This window comes from Zootoca vivipara, chromosome 3, assembly GCF_965207765.1.
Source record: "Zootoca vivipara chromosome 3, rZooViv2.hap1.1, whole genome shotgun sequence".
Taxonomy (NCBI): domain Eukaryota; kingdom Metazoa; phylum Chordata; class Lepidosauria; order Squamata; family Lacertidae; genus Zootoca; species Zootoca vivipara.
The window spans coordinates 10,371,766-10,389,724 of record NC_142586.1 but is presented as its reverse complement, the minus strand read 5'-3'; the positions used below and the strand labels follow the sequence as shown (position 1 = coordinate 10,389,724).

The following is a 17,959-nucleotide window of genomic DNA, read 5'->3' as shown; positions in this document are numbered from 1 at the left end:
ACTGTAAGTTATATACATTTGCCATTGGAAATGATGAACATTTATAAGGGGAAGCAGGCTTCATCTGGAAATCATAAGTAAAAGAACTAATAGAAGAAAAAGGGTTTTGAGAAATGACTTGGGTAGTTGGAATTATTCATACTGTCACACCATTTGTATTGAATGACGGGCAGCACATCAGTGTAGTCTTGGTCATACATAGAAAGGTTTCTGTGACAAGGTCCATTCTGAGGTCTCATTGTACGTCTAGTCCCAGAAAGAGAATTGTAGCATAACCTGGTCCTGTCCAAGCCATATAATTGTAAAGTGCCCTTTCCCCCTCCTGACACACTAAGTCCCATCCCAGATTCTAAGCTCAGCGGGTTATATTCTCCAAGCTGCCTATTCAAAATAGTGGCTGTGTTACTTATACTCAACGTATTTTGCCAGAAATGTAAAGAAATTTGGACTGAATTAGGTCAAGGGAGTGAGGGGACCTTATAGTGATGTTCGTAGAAACACAAGTAATACAAAATAGTCATGTGTTCAGTGGTATAGTGCTAAATTTTGAAGTGCTGGATCCCCATAGCCAAACCCCAAGGGGAGGGAGAGACAGAGAAATGGCTTTGAAGACATGGGTTCCCATCCCTGATCATCCATGAAGTTCACAGATGACCTGGGACCAGTCACTGTCTCAGCCTAGCCTGCCTCACAGGATATTGTTATGTGGATAAAGTGGGGGGTGCTCCATACCCCACTGCACTCCAAGACTCTAGCAAATGTTGTTATCACTTCTGAATAAAGGCCCATCACTGTGCTCACCCTCCCTACACCATTGCAAATATACATAAAATATATTTGACAAAATAACCTGGATTTTCCTGTATAACTTATGCAGATTAAGCACATTTACATTTGTTTCTTTGGTTTGTGTTATTGTTTCTAGTTCTAATCATGGGGAAGGGCAGGTTTCCGCGTAGATCTGGGCCCTCATTGCTGGATATCCTACCATTTCTCCCCACTGGGGTGGTTTGCTATAAATCTATTTCCACAAGAAGAAGAAAGGCGAATATAAATCAAAGGACAGGGTTAATTACCTGGTTCTGTTAGTGAAAACCAGCGTAAGGACTCCAACTACTGCAATGGAACTGTCTCCGTCATCCTCCCTGTGCCGCCTCCAAGTCTGCTGGGTGGGGAGAACCCCCAGAACAGCACATGGCGGAAGGGAAGGAGAGAAACAATGGTGCAAAAAATGGACATGATATCATGCTAATTTATAACTTCTTTACTAGGAGTCTGCATTGGTTCTGTGTGTACCCCAAATTCCTATATGAATTGGGGAGATTCAGGGAAGGGTCCCATATTTCTGAGTAGATTCGCACCATTAACAAGGCATCTCAGGGACTCCCCAGTTTTCCGAGCTGCCCTGTGGCGTTACCTGTCCAAAAAATAAAAATAAATGCATGACTTTTGTAGTTGTTTTCTGTTTAAAAAGGGTGAGATGGGGAACTTGGCTCCTTTTCATTCTTGTTAGTTTGGGTCCATACGTTGTCAGTGTAGGTGATACAGGCTGCATAGATGCTATGTTGCGAATTCAGTAGGGTGGCTGAATATAATTGATGCCTCAAATTAGCCCTGCCTTTCAGTAAACATAATTCCAGCAAACTATATTTCTTATGATAAACCCATCTGATTAACCTTCAGACCAAAGAATTCCTATTCAGAGTCAGTCTGATTAACATTCTCATTTCAGAGCTAACCATATGCTGATGGCAATGTCAACCCCCATTTTTTGCAGTCTAAAAATGGCATACCTAAAAGCACCACTTTTCTCTCCTAGAGAGAGGACAGCCATGTACACTTGAACTCTACATATGATTTTAGGAATTGTCTTTTAAACAATTTCAGCAGTTGAATCTGTTTTATAAAAAGGATGCATGGGTCAATCTTTAAAAGAAAACATTTAATAGTAATAAATGTTTTCAGTGAATTGCATTTTGCTGTATATATACTCAATAATGAATATACTAAATAACCATTATGGAAATATATATTCATACCCCATGCTTAGCATCTATTCTTGTTTCAAACATAAAACTGAACAGCTAAATAAATTTTGCTCAGACTATTTCTGAGGGATAACCAAGTTGGAAGAGTGACATCAGTGAGAATCCCCATGCCCAGATTAAAAAGAAAAAAATGAAAAGGGGGATATAATGGAAGTTACTTTCTGTTTAATGTGTCTTCTGGGCTTTAATTTATTATATGATTTCATATCTACTATTTCAAGCTGAATTCATCTTATTATTTCTATTGATAAGCTTATTGCTGTGCAAAAAGCACTTGATTAATATTAATATTTAAGTTGGAGACTTAAAAGCTCTAGGTTTTTTTTAAGAAAAAAAGACGTTTACACTAATGAATTAAAATCAGATATTGTGCTCATTATTGGCTGATCATGACTCCATCTGCTCTGTGCTAACGTGAAAATCAATTACTGTGTCTCTTTCCCACTGACAGCGTATGTTGATCGGACTGGCGAGAGATCTTCGAGGGATTGCCTTTGCTCTGAACACAAAGACCAGCTACACCATGCTGTTTGACTGGATGTATCCTTATTACACTATGACAATGCCGGCTCTGTGCACAGAGGGATACCAGGTCCCTTGCATTAGTTTAATAGTGTGGCACAGTGGGGAAGAGGAAACAAAGCTAAATGAACTAATGTGTAATCAGCTAAAATTACAGTACAGTTGCAATCATACCATTAACTGAGAGGGTAACATTTGGAGAGAGACCACAAAGAGGTCACTTTTGGCAGAGCGGGGGTTGTGCCACACTAATCCCTAATTATTCTCCTACTCTATTGTTAGCCTGCAATACTTAGATAAATTTAAAGCCCTTTAATTTACAGTGTGATGTACCTCTGCTGTCGGGGCTCCTTTCTGATTTCTTTTTATTATCATCATAATCCACCCATTGAAGAAATTGTATTTAGTATATTTAAGTCATTACTGTATCAGTTACCATGAGAACTCTCATTTGACATTACACATGCTGTAAGATTTCCATTATTTGAGTCTTCTATTAAAGGTAAAGGGACCCCTGACCATTAGGTCCAGTCATGACCGACTCTAGGGTCGCGGCGCTCATCTTGCATTATTGGCCGAGGGAGCCAGTGTACAGCTTCCAGGTTATATGGCCAGCATGACAAAGCCGCTTCTGGCGAACCAGAGCAGTGCACGGAAACGCCGTTTACCTTCCCACCAGAGCGGTCCCTATTTATCTACTTGCACTTTGACGTCCTTTTGAACTGCTAGGTTGGCAGGAGCTGGGACTGAGCAACGGGAGCTCACTCCGTCGCGGGGATTCGAACCGCCGACCTTCTGATCGGCAAGCCCTAGGCTCTGTGGTTTAACCCACAGTGCCACCCGTGTCCCTTCTATAATAGTCTTCTATTACGCTGTGCTAGAAAACCAAAATTACTTTGTCTGCAAATGTTGGGCGCTCACTTGTGGGATTGAAAGGTTAGCAAGTTGAGCAACTTGAATTCTTAGGGAATTTAAGGGTCTGAAGCCTACAAACCCATGGGCTTTCTGGACCTTTACGACCTGCCCACCTTAGGTAGTGGCACCTGCCCTGTGGAATGCCCTCTCATCAGATGTCAAGGAAATAAACAACTATCTGACTTTTAGAAGACATCTGTTTAGGGAAGTTTGATGTTTTATCATGTTTTTTATATTCTGTTGGGAGCCGCCCAGAGTGGCTGGGGAGGCCCAGCCAGATGGGCGGGGTATTATTATTATTATTGTTTGTTTGTTTGTTGTTATGATTGTTATCATCATCATCATCAGGTGGATAGTATATAAAGTGTTTCTTTTGGGCTTTAGCAATTTTAAGATGTTCCAGTTGCAGGTTTTCTTAAGTAATGTTTAAACTGGTTTTTGTGTTACTCCTGCCTTTTGTGGTTTGGGTGTTTTTAGAAAGAAAGAAAAAAGACTCCTCACTCTAAAAATAGGATTTATTTATTTTATTTTTATTTTTTTTGATTCCCTATACTGTATGTAAGAAATAAAAAATAAATCCAAGCAGTATGCAGATTAAAACCTAGAAATATTAAAATTGTATAAAAATGATTCAGCGGCAAGTAGAATAAAAGGAAGAGGGCAAAAGATGAAGCAGACATCATCAGTCATATGCATGCATTTTCTAGAGAGCCCTGCTCCCATTTCAGATGAACAACATTTTTAAAAGATTCAAAAGTTGTCTTAAAATTGCTAGTGGTGACCCCCTTAGATATCCTCTTCAGATTTGAGGAAACCACTCTGATTTTACTTCTGTCCACTAGATGGCAAAGATGAACAGAATTCATAACATCTTTGACTTGGTCTTTAACCTGGGAATTATTATGTTTTATATATTATAACAGTTCTTGGGTAATGTTTAGAAGCGAATAGCCCAGGAAGCAGAATAGTAACATTATCCTGCAAAATAGGATTGTTTGTAGCAGGCTTGCTTATACTAATTGGGTTTCTGTAACAAATCAGGCTCCTTGGAAAAAGGCCAAAGGCTTTTCATAATTGTATTGACAAGAAAATGAATATGATAAATGGTGTTCATTCAGTTGAGAAAAGATTTATAGTTTTTCCCTCTGGGCAAAGGATGAAGAGCAAATATGTGCAATAATAGAAAAATCTGTTACAAAGTTGTTATTTGATCTCTCATAAGGCTTTATTAAAATATCTCCAAATATTTTAAAGACATTTCTGGTGGTAAGGTATATAGGCTGTTCTTGAAGTATTGCGAGGGAAGGTGCATGAAACTAAAAATATCATGAATATGAAAGTCATTCATTTCTTTTAAAATATTGATATGTCAAGCTGTCAGTGATTCAAGTGTTATATTTTGGAAGTTGGTTTTCCTTGTATATTCAGCAATACAGCATATTAGGTGTGCAGGGTACTTTTGAATATACAGGAACAATATTTTCTAAGACCATGTGCCCTTAAGCATAAAATCAGAATGCAGTTTCATTAACAGAGTTTTCAGTAGTCATGCGGTTCAAACATTTACTTATCTCAAGAAACTACACACTTTGATCATGTTACAGGACCTATTTTGTGATAGTCCTAAAGAAACAGGTCCTATAACATGATCGAAGTCTGTAGTTTCTTGAGATAAGTCACACGACTCCTGAAAACTCTGTTAATGAGATTGCATTCTGATTTTATTCATTTGAATGAGTTTGTGTTAGACACTGCTTTCAGAAGTGTAGCATAACTTTTAAAGTAAATTTGATTCCAGTGTACATTTGATTGGTTATATATTGATGTCTGCAGATCAAACTTTAGTGGGGGGGCTTAGTGGAGGAGGGGAAATTCAAGTCATCAATTTGTCCATAATTATCCATTTGTCCTAAGATTTCAATTTCCCCTTCTTGCACAAAATGCTTGCCTGCAACCCCTGGCCAGACTTTGGGAGATAAGATTTTTGTCCATAGGCACGTTATAAAGCGCAATACACCCTTCCAGACCATGTAGACCCTACTTCTGAAATTCCAAGGGTTCAAACCCATAGGTTTTGGCTTCTGGCGGCGATCTTTTGCTCCCTCACTTGGTAGGTTTTGCCAGCTCAGCTAAACTTAGACTGCCCAAAGGAGCAATCTTTTTAGGATAATATCCACAACAGGTGCCACTCTGACCAATGGACATCCCATTGTCAGAAGTCTTCGTCTCTTAGCCTCCAGAATGTCCAGTAGGAAGATCAGGTTTTAGAACCCAGAATAATGCGCTCAGGCCCATCACATTTGCCTTCCAAGTTGACAGGTAACTACATTCACATCATGACCTACAGTGCTGCCAGAAAAGCCTACATCACCAGACAGGGAGCCTGTGCTCAAAATCCCTGAAGGAGGAGGCCCTCCTGTTTGCTTAAGGAGAGAGTCATCAGGGCAGAATCAAGTAGACTGGCTCAGCTGCCAAAGTCAGGACCCTCCCTAAAACAGGAGATATTGCAGCAATCTAATATCTACTTTATGTTCAGAAACTCCATTAAAATTATTTATTTTTGCTAAGAACGCAGAACATCCAAGTTATCAATGAAGGAAAGCAGATATTTAAAAAAAGTTGAATGAACTGTGTATGAAGTTCCTTCTGTCACTGTTCTAGGCATCCATGAAATCAAGGGTGCCAGAAGCCATTCTTCCTTTGGGTTTCCATCACCTAAACTTTATCTCCAAATACCTACTGCTAGAGCTCCTCAGTTTTGATTGAACTGGCTAGCCATATCACGATATCTGCAGAGTTTTTACAGCGGAAGTTATCAGAGCATTTTGCTCTGATAGCTTTCCATTTAGGACTAGGAGCATTGATATATTGATTAATATCCTTGTTTTTCTTCTTTTGTAGCTACATAGGGGTTTTTTATTAGTGTTGTCTGTTCTTAAACTGTTCCTCTAACTTTAGCATGGTTGATTCTTTCATTAAATTTGCCTCTGCTGTTATTGGGCTGCCAGAAGTTGGACCCCTGTCAGCAAGTTCTTTGATTCTCTAGTGATTGATACGACTACAAAACAAGATCTTCAGTTAGTGCACATTAAGATTCTCTATTGAAGCAATTTGGCTTGGTTTCAGAGATAATTTATAGCAGCTAAAGAATAGACCTCAAACCTTAGTCATGTTTTTAAAAGTAAGTTTAGAAATGAAGCTGTGTGTGATGAGCATCTTTTATTAAGAATTTTATCTTTAACCTACATTATGAAAGATACCCGTCATATCTCCCTATTCTTCAAAGAGCTATTGAGCTGTGGTATCGTGAACCAGCATGTACTACTCCTATTCTGAAGCTCATGGCTGAGATGATGCAAAACAGGTAGAATTAATCATAGGCATGCTCAACTTTCCTGATAGTTCCCTTTAGAGATTGTAGTATATTTTCATACTTGGAATATACAGCTACCATTGCCATGGACCGTATTAAAGTTTTACTTACTTGCTTACGTACAAACTTTATTTTGCATTTGTGGAAATCACATCTGAGATTCCTCTGGGGTCTTTTGCCAAAAGTTGATGTTGAAAGGTCACACCTTAAGGCCACGTTCACACAAACAATTGCAGTCCTTGAAGTTCTTACACAGTACAGTCCTGTGAAGATTTTACTCAGTGGTGAATCCCATTAAGTTCAATGGGACTTACTCAGTCTACGTCCTGTGCACACTGACTTTGAGAATCAGCCTCATTGAACCCAGTGGGACTTGCTTCTGAATAAATGTGCGTAGGATTCTCTACAAGTTGATCATTGTCAGGACTGCTGACAAATAGGTAGAAGGAGTAGGATTTGGGTGCCAGCAGGGCCCCCAGACACTTAGTTTTCATTTTTTAGAAAGAAAGAGTACGTCATTTGGACATTGGAACAGAAAACTCAAAGCAGCTCTAAAGCTTTTGCACTCAGCAAGCGGCACCATTGCTAAGGACGTTTAATGCGAAGCAGCCAGAGGAAGGGATGTCAACATCCCCACCTGAGACTTAGGAGGGACCCATTCCAGTGGGGGGGGGGACACCTCAAGTAGGATGGAGGAGGATACTGGGGAATGTTTCTTAAAGCACTTAATTTGTGTCTGCAACATTTCACTCCCCAAGTGGTTTGCCACTTGTACAGAAAAAATCATAGATTTTTTGCATGCATATTTTGCATGGAAGGAACTCCCTTGAAATAAATGAAGTTCCCTCATGGTATTGAAGTTCACACACACACACACACACCTCAATTCCGATTTTCCAGATCCCCCATGCAACCACTTCTAGTTTGCTTGTCATCACTGGGCTGCTATTTATTAATATACTGTAAACATCATAACCCTGGCCTTTGACAGCTGAGATGTGTGTGTTTTTAGGACCCACCCAATTCCTATGGCTATGAACTGTTTTTAACTGTTATTAACACTTAATTTTAAAGTGTTGTAACCTGCCCTGGGACCTGTTGGTAAAGGACATGTAATGTAATAATGATTATGATGATACAAAAATATAAAATACAAAATGAATCAACAAATACAACCCAATAATAATTAAACACCTTACAGCTGTAACAAGTTAATAGTCCTATGGACTACACTATAACACAAACATACGTTTATCGAGTTTGGCAAAATGTTTTGTATGCATATGTTTTTCTGAGAGTTGTGAAACTGCACAAATTTGTTGCTTGTTCTATATTTGGAACTTGATCTTTCATCCAGGAGCTCAAGGCCGTGCCCATTGTCTTCCCCTGTCCCCTTTTACCTTCACAACAGCCATGTGAGGTAGGCCAGGCTGAGAGCTGGACAATCTTAACATTCATTTATCTATATCACATGTCTCTAAAATTAATAATGCTAAGGAGACATTATAGGAGAAAGTTTTTGGAGACACATTTACAAATGCTCACAATGCAAAGAGGTGCTAGTAGATTAAATCTTCAAATGAGGAAACTCATTGAACTATTTTGCATATTCATGGTATTCATCTACCCATTGGTATGCAGAAAGCCTGTATTGTTCCCTTTAGAGAACATCATCAGGGATGGGTTTGCTTTTTCTGGAGTTGTGTATTGAATTAGGTTTTACAGGTTAAAATGCATAATACAAAACACTTTGACATGGTGAAAATATGTTACAGGGTATCAAATTGTGCATTATGATAGAATTAGGGTTTGCTTCAGTTTCTTCCATCTGCCAGATGTTACCATTTTCTACAGCGTATGTAATACACACGTTTTGCAAAGCATTTTGGTGCCATACAAAATTGCAGCTTCTTGTAGAGAACTGAAAATCCGATAGGTCTTTCTGGTATCCACAAAGCTTTGCCTGGCTATATGCAAATGAATGGAACATTTTGCTCCATTCCTTCATTATTTTAATTATTAATTTAATTTAATCTAGCATTTCACAAAAATAGCACTGAAGCTGTTTACAGAAGTTCAGAAGATGCAATAAATGAAAACATAACTATAACAACCATTTAAACCACCGATAAACCATTCATAGTGCTGTTTTTTGTTTAGTTTTGTTTTTAAAATACTTTTATATATTTAAACAAGAACATATACTTTAGTAACATTAAAATGTCTGCCCACCAAAGCAACAGAAAGCTTCAGGGGTTTCCAGCCAGCAAGACATACCTTCTTTTAAGAGAATATATTCCATTGCCCTCCGCATCCCAACAATTACATAGTGTTCTGTGGCTACTTAACATGCTCAGCCCCCATTGGACTGTTTTGGGGTACATCTCCCCACTCAGCCTCTCTTGTGTTTTCTTTCCTACTTCGGCAAGTCTTGGGGGTTCTCCTGCGTCTGCCTCCCTCTGGCTTCTCAGCACCTCTGATTTAGCTGTTTGGCCATCATAACTCAGTACCCGAGTTCACTGTTATAGCATGTATGATTAATGTTTGTTTTATTGGGTTATTTGAAGAGATGTTGCTACTTTCCCCCCAGATCGCAGCGTTTAAATTTTGATGTGTCTTCTCCTAATGGAATTCTCCTCTTCAGGGAGGCCAGTAAGATGATTTGCACTTACGGTGAGCAACTGTTGATGCTTTGTTTTATATATATATATCACTTTGCCTTTTTAGAAACAAAGGGGTTTCTCATTCTCATTAAGCAAGATTTAGCTTCCAGATACGTTGATATTTGCAAGGCCTACTGTAAGAGATGATGAGTTTACACTATTTCTGGACAGCAGGCTGCCTTGTATACACTAACCTTAGGGACAGATTCCAACAGGGAAGCCCTCATCCCTCTAGCACCACACTTGCGTGATCCTTTGCCTATCAGGCTGGAAGCAAAATAAGGCAATTTGAAAAATAAGCTATTAGCTCCTGTATACTTGGAAATTCCCTACGTTCAAAGAAGTATATCAGTTTGTTTATGTGTTTTTTAAAAGTTAAACAAAATCAAAACAACCTGTGAACTTACATGGCCTGTTGAATGTTGAGGACAATTGAGACCCAGTAAGTTGAGGGTGTCAGTTGGAAGTGGGAGGGAGGAGAGAAAGGGAATGGCCTGCTCAAGCCCCTAAATAGCAAAGTATTTTGGAGGGGGCAATCAGTGTTCGGAGATGCATTCAGAAATTTCCAAACTGCATCCCTGGGATATCCAGGTAGGACTGAAACAGCTCCTTTTGGGCATGCTGGAAAGCCACTGCCTATTGATACCACTCTGTGCTATATTTGCACTCCTCTGTCATCACACTGTCAACTAAGGGCACATGTCTGAGTGGAATCCAGGTAACCATTTAAGCACTAAGTGGTCCATCATTTTACCACCCCTGCACTACACCAGACTTGGCCTTCAGTTGTGTTCCATGATAGCGTAGGCTAATCGAAAACTGTGCAGATAGGTATAATAGATTCAGATGTGCTAAGTATCTGAAAGTGAGACGTAATTGTTCTAGATCCTAATATATGTATTGTTCTAGCGTTTGTAACTGGAGCCCCTTGTAATTTTAGCAGCTCTTACTACCTCGCCATTACAAAAGACTGACAGAAAAAGTAATATTTTCAATATGCTGTTTTTTATTTATCTACATTCTGTCATGATATACTTTGATGTAAGTTTTTAATTTTGCTGGAGCTTTCAGCTGTTCTAGCAGTTACTGTTCAGGGTCAGATTCAAGGTTAGTCACAGTAGCACAGAACAATTTCCTGTTCTCATAGCCCAGGTAACATTTGGCTGTGGATTACAGTTACCCCATTTTCCAGTAGCCAGGGACATTATTTCTAATGAACTTTAAATTGCTTCTAGAACATCTATTGTGGAAAGCTTAGTGTTGTAATCCATTCCACCCTAGCAACGTAATAAAATAATGCCTCTTAAAAAAAGTTAAATTGTTCTTTGCTGTGTAATAAATATTAGTTTTAATAGATTGCCCATTTTAATAATGGACTATATTTTTTGCCCCGTTAACAACTCTTGTTCCTTTATACTGAGCACTCATGGTATTTACATTCTGTAGGTATATGTATTGGCAGTTTTAGCATTTGATAAACTCGTGTAGTTTAACATCACACAATATTCTATTCTTTTAGTGATACTTGGAGCATGTCAATCTGATTTAAAGAATGCCTCAGTTCTGTTACTCTTAAGAATCCATACTCTACTCCTGCATCCTGCAATGGTGTGGAGCATGCTGTTCAAATAAAATTAGTTTCATTTTGAAATAGAGTTGGTGGTTTTCTTGCTTCACTTTTAATTTCTAAGCCCTTTTTCTGCTAAAGAGTCACTATTGTCTAGCCTATTGCTAAGTCCGCTTCTGTAACTTGAAACTGCAACCTGTTGAATATGCCCTCTCCTTCCCGCCTTCACTTCCCCTCCCCTAACAACAAGGGACGGATCAAGGTTGCAGTAGAGGTGCTTAAACCAAACCACAAGGTTTGTGCCAGCTGCCTCATTAATAGGAAATTATCCCAATAGTGCAAGCTTATCTGGCCTGGTATCCTCCAGTTGTTTTGACCACAACTTCCATCAGCCCCAACCAGCTCTGCCAGTGGTCAGGGATTATGGGAGTTGGAGTCCAAAACATATGGAGGTTGATGGTTGGGGAAGACTGAAACAGTGGGTGGTGGGTGTGCTTGACCCCTGTCCATCCCTCCATGTCTTCCAATAAGATGAGAACAATATCAAAGATAGCACTGGAACCATGTAATCAAAGTGAAATTTAAACACCAGCAAGCAAGGAAACAGGTGAGAAGATGGTTGCATGTTGCACTCTTATCATCACAAGCTTTTAGTAGCTCTGTTATCAGGTCAGAAGGTGCATAGCATATAGAACAGAGCTCCAGGTTGATAGCATCATTCATCAAAAGCATCCTGGAAATAAGCCTATATTTCTCCCAGTATGTGTGGCGGCCACACCTCTCAGGGAATGCACAGTTTGGAAATGAGTGGTGCACTGAAGCAGCTCATTGTTCTGTTTGCTGCTTGCTTATTATCCAGCTTCCTAGCTGCCACTTCCAATGTGCCCTTGATCAATTTGAGATTCTTGTAATTCTCAGAGCATGTGTGTCCTAAAATCCCCCCCCCCAGATGCTCTCTAGCTTCCTTAAAAAGTTGGCTAAAAATAATTTGTGAGGTATTGGAGATCTTTTGCGGGGGGTGGAGAATCGGCAACATTATGCTTTGTGAAAAATTAGAATACTGTACTGTATTTACACAAATCTAATGCACCATTGAATCTAATGCACCCCTCAATTTTCAAAACCTTGGAACCAAAAAATCTATTGTGCCATCAAATCTAATGCACACCCTAAGTTTCATGATGTAATTTGGCCAAAAAAGGTGTGCATTACATTCGAGTAAATACAGTATTACTCTCTGTCCAGTTAGAATTAGGGGTTAGAGATGCTGTGTGTAGGGCTGTGGATAAGGAGCCCTATGCACGAGAATTCTGGACCAATCAGCCGGGTGGGGGTGCTAGCCAGCTTGATCCCCTCACAAGTGTTCATGTGAATCCCCTTACTGTGTAGAACAGTCATGGCCAAACTTGGCCCTCCAGCTGTTTTGGGACTACAACTCCCATCATCCTTAGGTAAGAGGACCAGTGGTCAGGGGTGATGGGAATTGTAGTCCCAAAACAACAAGAGGGCCAAGTTTGCCTGGTGTAGAAGGATGGAACAAGGGCAACTCTTTTATAGATAGAGCCCAGGAAGTTGTGTTTTACATATTACCAACAATAGTTTCCCCTAAAAGTGATACTTCTCAGGTAGTCTATGATGTAAAAGTTTTAATCCAGTGTGTTTTCTTTGGATCATTTTGCTCTTGATTATCCTGTTACCCATTTTAGAACTGTTCTCAGTTAACTGGTCAGTATCCTCTTTTGATGCTATTCCTTGGTATTTACATGTATTCATCACTACAGTGGTACCTCTACTTACGAATTTAATGCGTTCTGAACGCACATTTGTAAGTCGAAAAAATTTGTAAGTCGAATCCCATAGGAATGCAATGGGAGAAAAAATTCGTAAGTAGAAGCGACCCTATCTAAAAATTCGTAAGTAGAAAAAATCCTATCTAAACCGCATCCAAGATGGCGGATGGAGCTCCATTCGTAAGTAGAGTTATTCGTAAGTAGAGGTACCACTGTATATTCCCTTCAGCCCAGCAGCTTGACGTGCAGTATTTCTCCCCTTTTTTTGCAATATCTCAAGGGCCATTGACAGGTGTCTTATCTCTTTATCATAGGTAGCACCTTTACAAAGGCCTGTAAATTGTTCAGCAGATCTCAAAATAGCCATTGTCTCACACTAAGCATGCCAAATAATTGCATTACTAGAATAAGGGGAAATAATACTGAAGCTTTAAACGCAGTAATTCATTCTTATGGCCTGGTAAAAGTTAACCACCTGTTTATGATCTGTATTTAATGTTTGTATATAAACAACCATGTATTTTAGAATGACCATTTACAGTATTTTAGAATATGCAAGCTCTAGAACTCGGTATCAATCTCTCTATATAGAACCACGGTCAGGTTGGTGCCTCCTGTCTTTCTTTATTATTATGGACCTTCTGTTGAAATATATTGTTGTGATTCCTTGAAAATCTTACTATTCTAGAATATAAATGTGATGGGCTGTTCAGATAATAAGAAAAACCCGGTGAAATGAAAACGTTAAGCAACACAGTTTTCAATTTTTTTCAGTTACTTATGTCAATTCCTCTCTTTATCCCTTATTCTCTCTCCCCCCCCCTTTCCTTGCAAACAGGTAATCAGATCCTCTCCCTTGGGACTCTGTCGAAAGATCAAGTTTATCCATTGAAACTCAAGGGTATTTCCATCTGTTATTGTGCACTCAAATCTGCCTTGTGTGGAAATTATGTCAGCTTTGGCGTCTTCAAGTTGTATGGGGACAACCACTTTGACAATGTACTTCAGGCCTTTGTCAAAATGCTGCTCTCAGTATCCCACAGTGACTTGCTAGTAAGCAATTATTCATCTTGGGAGTCTTTATGCAAAATATGAAATCACCACCACAGGCTTAAAATAGGGGGGGGGGAATCTAGAACAACTCAAAAGGCAGTTCTTTTTAGTCTCAGCCACCTGCATTTATTTGCATTCTTAGAGTCAAATATACCATTACTATTTCCATTATCTCAAAGGATAAATATTCACGTCAAAATATTTAAAATGCATCATAAGGATAAGAGGATATTGGTCAGATTATCTTCTGTGTCTAATACCTCTCCTGAATGGCAGTAGAACTGTTTTCCACGTTGTTCTAATTTAGCTTCGCTGCCATAATGCATTTTCTGTAACAGTGCACACCAACACCCTTTCTTTATGAAATTTGGGACATTTTTTTTTCTGAAATATTAGTCTTCTGACAGCTATTCATATGGGTTTAATGGCAACGATACTAACAGTCCACTACGGGAGAGAGAAATTCTGCCATTGTCAAAACTGTAGTATTGAACCAAGTCATTTGTCCTTTCAGTACTAGATAAACTGGGCCTTAGCTATTTTAATTTGCCTTTTATTGGTTTATACAACTCACCCTGTAGAAAACCATTCATGGTTGTGGAAAAATGAAGTCAAGCGTATAAAGCCAGACTCTCTCGTTACAATGGCTAACCTATAAACAGTTCTATGCAGAAGCAATTTTTAATTGTTCAAGAAGATATGCATTGATTGTATAAGCAGTCGAGTCAAGCAGGGCATGAAAGACCCCCTTTTCCCTGCAAAAAAAGAAAGAAATTAGTGGGGAAACCTGCTGACTTTCACTACTTGCCAAAATATTCCCAAAGAAAGTTTGAGTTATGGTGCTGGAGGAGACTCTTGAGAGTCCCATGGACTGCAAGAAGATCAAACCTATCCATTCTTAAGGAAATCAGCCCTGAGTGCTCGCTGGAAGGACAGATCCTGAAGCTGAGGCTCCAATACTTTGGCCACCTCATGAGAAGAGAAGAATCCTTGGAAAAGACCCTGATGTTGGGAAAGATTGAGGGAACTAGGAGAAAGGGACGACAGAGGACGAGATGGTTGGACAGTGTTCTCGAAGCTACGAACATGAGTTTGACCAAACTGCGGGAGGCAGTGCAAGACAGGAGTGCCTGGCGTGCTATGGTCCATGGGGTCACGAAGAGTCGGACATGACTAAATGACTAAACAACAACAACATGAGGCCTAGACTCGAGTGTAGTTTTAAGTCTTCCGCAGCTAGAAGAGAGAGAAGAGTTTGGATTTGATATCCCGCTTTATCACTACCCGAAGGAGTCTCAAAGCGGCTAACAATCTCCTTTCCCCTCCTCCCCCACAACAGACACCCTGTGAGGTGGGTGGGGCTGAGAGACTTCAAAGAAGTGTGACAAGCCCAAGGTCACCCAGCAGCTGCATGTGGAGGAGCAGAGACACGAACCCAGTTCCCCAGATTACGAGTCTACCGCTCTTAACCACTACACCACACTGGCTCTCTGGTGTGCATATGCTAGACATGTACCAGATAAATTGGAAGGGCCAGTCGAGTTCCCCCTCCAGTAAAATCCCCACATACTGTGATCAGAGATGACCATGGTCTAAAAGCAGTGTGTGTGTGTTGGGAAAATACTGGATTGGTATTTCTATAAAACTGAAAAATAAAATTTATAAAAGCATGACATAAAAAGGTAAAGGTACCCCTGACCGTAAGGTCCAGTCACGGACGACTCTGGGGTTGCGGTGCTCATCTCGCTCTACAGGCCGAGGGAGCCGGCGTTTTTTCGCGGACAGCTTCCGGGTCATGTGGCCAGCATGACTAAGCCGCTTCTTCAACAGTGCAGCCTTTTCAACAGTGGAATATGTGGAAGAGCCAATAGGTGGTAGAATGCCACAGGAACAATTTTTTTTTGTTAAGGAGTTAATGTACTGTGATTATTTTTTTTTTTAAAAAAAAAGACGCAGCAATAGGAGAGTTGTATATTTCTCCCTCAATACGCATGCCCTCAAATGATTAAGCTACAATCAGAGTTTGAAGGCTAAATTCTGGTGCATATCCAGCCCAGGACACTGGTTTCAGTAAGAGCCTGGAAATAGACTATTTTCAAACTTAGGTTTAAAATTCAGGACATGATACTAACTCTCAGAGGAAAAGGAACAAACAAAGCCACGCCTGGAACAGAATTTTTTTTTGGTCTGTGTGGATGTTCTGTTGCTCCTTCACGCTGTATGTCCCCAGTAACAGCCAGGAACATATCTGTGTTTGCAGAATGGAAGCAAGATTTGCTAATGTTTTTAAAAAGTTAAGGATAACAACTGGTAAATTGTTAGGTGTTATGGCTGATGCTTTGTTGCTTAGAGGCAATGGTGCACATTCTCACTCCCTTTCCCCCCACAGAGTATGCCTACATGTGCGGAAATGCACACAATTACCTCTCCTCTCTCCAGTAGGGAAGTCAACATATAGACAGAATTGTGTGTTCTATACTTTGAATATTGGCCTTAGTTAGTGGGGAAATCTTTAGTGCTTGTGCAACTCCTTTCCTCTTTCCATGCTTAACAGAACGAAGTGTGCAAAATGATCTGATATATGAACAAGCTGGCTGCATTTGCATAATTAATACAAGTTTCAAAATGCAGATTACTTTGGCATCAGTTTGGTGGTCTACAGAACTGACTAAATACAGCCCAGGATATATCTTATACTGGGGTTTGTTTCCAGTGTTGATTTAATGCAGTAGATAATCCAGAATGCATTGAAGTTAATATATGTTTAATGCATTGAAGTTAATATGTGCAATATATGTTAATAATCCACATGGAGTAACTTTTCACCTGTTCTCTTTCTCTCTGTCTCTCCCCTCTCCCCCAACCCCAGCAATATCGAAAACTAAGCCAGTCTTATTATCCGCTCTTGGAATGTCTCACCCAGGACCACATGAGTTTTATCACCAGTTTAGAGCCTCATGTACTAATGTATATATTTACTTCAATATCTGAAGGACTTACTGCACTGGGTAAGTACACCATGCAATTCAGCTAAGGAAGGGTGTAAAAACTACTCTGCAGCAGTCAAAAGCAATATGGTATAGCTTCCAGAGAATTTAATTTTGTTGCTGTGACTCCAATGCTGCACAGTATTATTATTTTTATATAAAATGGTTGTTTTTGTGGGGGGAATTAACAGTTCTGGTCCTCAAGCAGTCAAGGGTATAGACATCAGCTCATGGACGTCAGTGACAAAACTCCCAGTGAATTTAATGACAGATAAATGTGCATATTGCTGCCATTCGTTAAGAACTCTGGGTGCTGAATCATGGTCCATACACACTCCTCATTTAAATTCAATTTTTGTCCCTTTCTTCAATGTGGCTCCAAACAAAATTTTTTATGTATAGTTCACTCTCCTCAAGAACATTCTAACCAGGCATTGTTTCTGTATCTCATTCAACCTTACAAACAAGCCTGTCACCAATATTTTCATTTTGCAGAGGGGAATGAATCAAGCAATAGTTGTTCCTGTGACTTCATTGGTGGGCTGGAATTTGAACTCAGGCTTCCTGGCCCAAGTGCATAAAATTGCTTCAAAATGATGTTTCCTGTTCCTAAAGTAGAGTTGGGTGTTTGTAAGGATGGCGGATGTTAGCGGGGATGTCAGAATATTGGAAATTCAACTGTCTCTCAGTTGAATTGATGGATGGAGTTTACTTGTATGGCACTTTTCCACAATGAGCTGTGGCCAAAGCGCCACACAGCAGACATTCAAAGCATTAAAATACAAATGCAAATACATGAAATACAGAGCCATGTCGGTAAATTCACAAATGTAACACCGACCAACTCGTAAGCACTCTTTTTGAAAACTGCAGCCATGATTTTTACATGCACAAGCAGTGGGCAAACACCATCCGACAGTTAAATACAAAACTAGGCCTTGGATGTGCTAACATCAGACCATTAGAGTAAGCAACCTATATCCTGTGCTTAGTAGAACAGAGGAACATCTGCTAAGACGTATTTGTTTGCTTGTTTAAAGT

At 39.7% G+C, this 17,959-nt stretch overlaps 1 protein-coding gene across 5 annotated transcripts in view; it reads left to right on the top strand.

The window, feature by feature from the left end:
• Positions 1–17,959, top strand: part of RANBP17 (RAN binding protein 17) — a 163,844-nt gene that overhangs the window by 113,275 nt on the left and 32,610 nt on the right. For all 5 annotated transcript variants that reach the window (XM_035110144.3, XM_035110143.3, XM_088665553.1 and 2 more), the window contains exons 20-24: positions 2,500–2,588; positions 6,742–6,849; positions 9,449–9,531; positions 13,717–13,931; positions 16,801–16,939. In XM_035110144.3, coding sequence (XP_034966035.3) covers positions 2,500–2,588; positions 6,742–6,849; positions 9,449–9,531; positions 13,717–13,931; positions 16,801–16,939 — 634 coding nt within the window. The remainder of the gene's footprint in view (positions 1–2,499; positions 2,589–6,741; positions 6,850–9,448; positions 9,532–13,716; positions 13,932–16,800; positions 16,940–17,959) is intronic.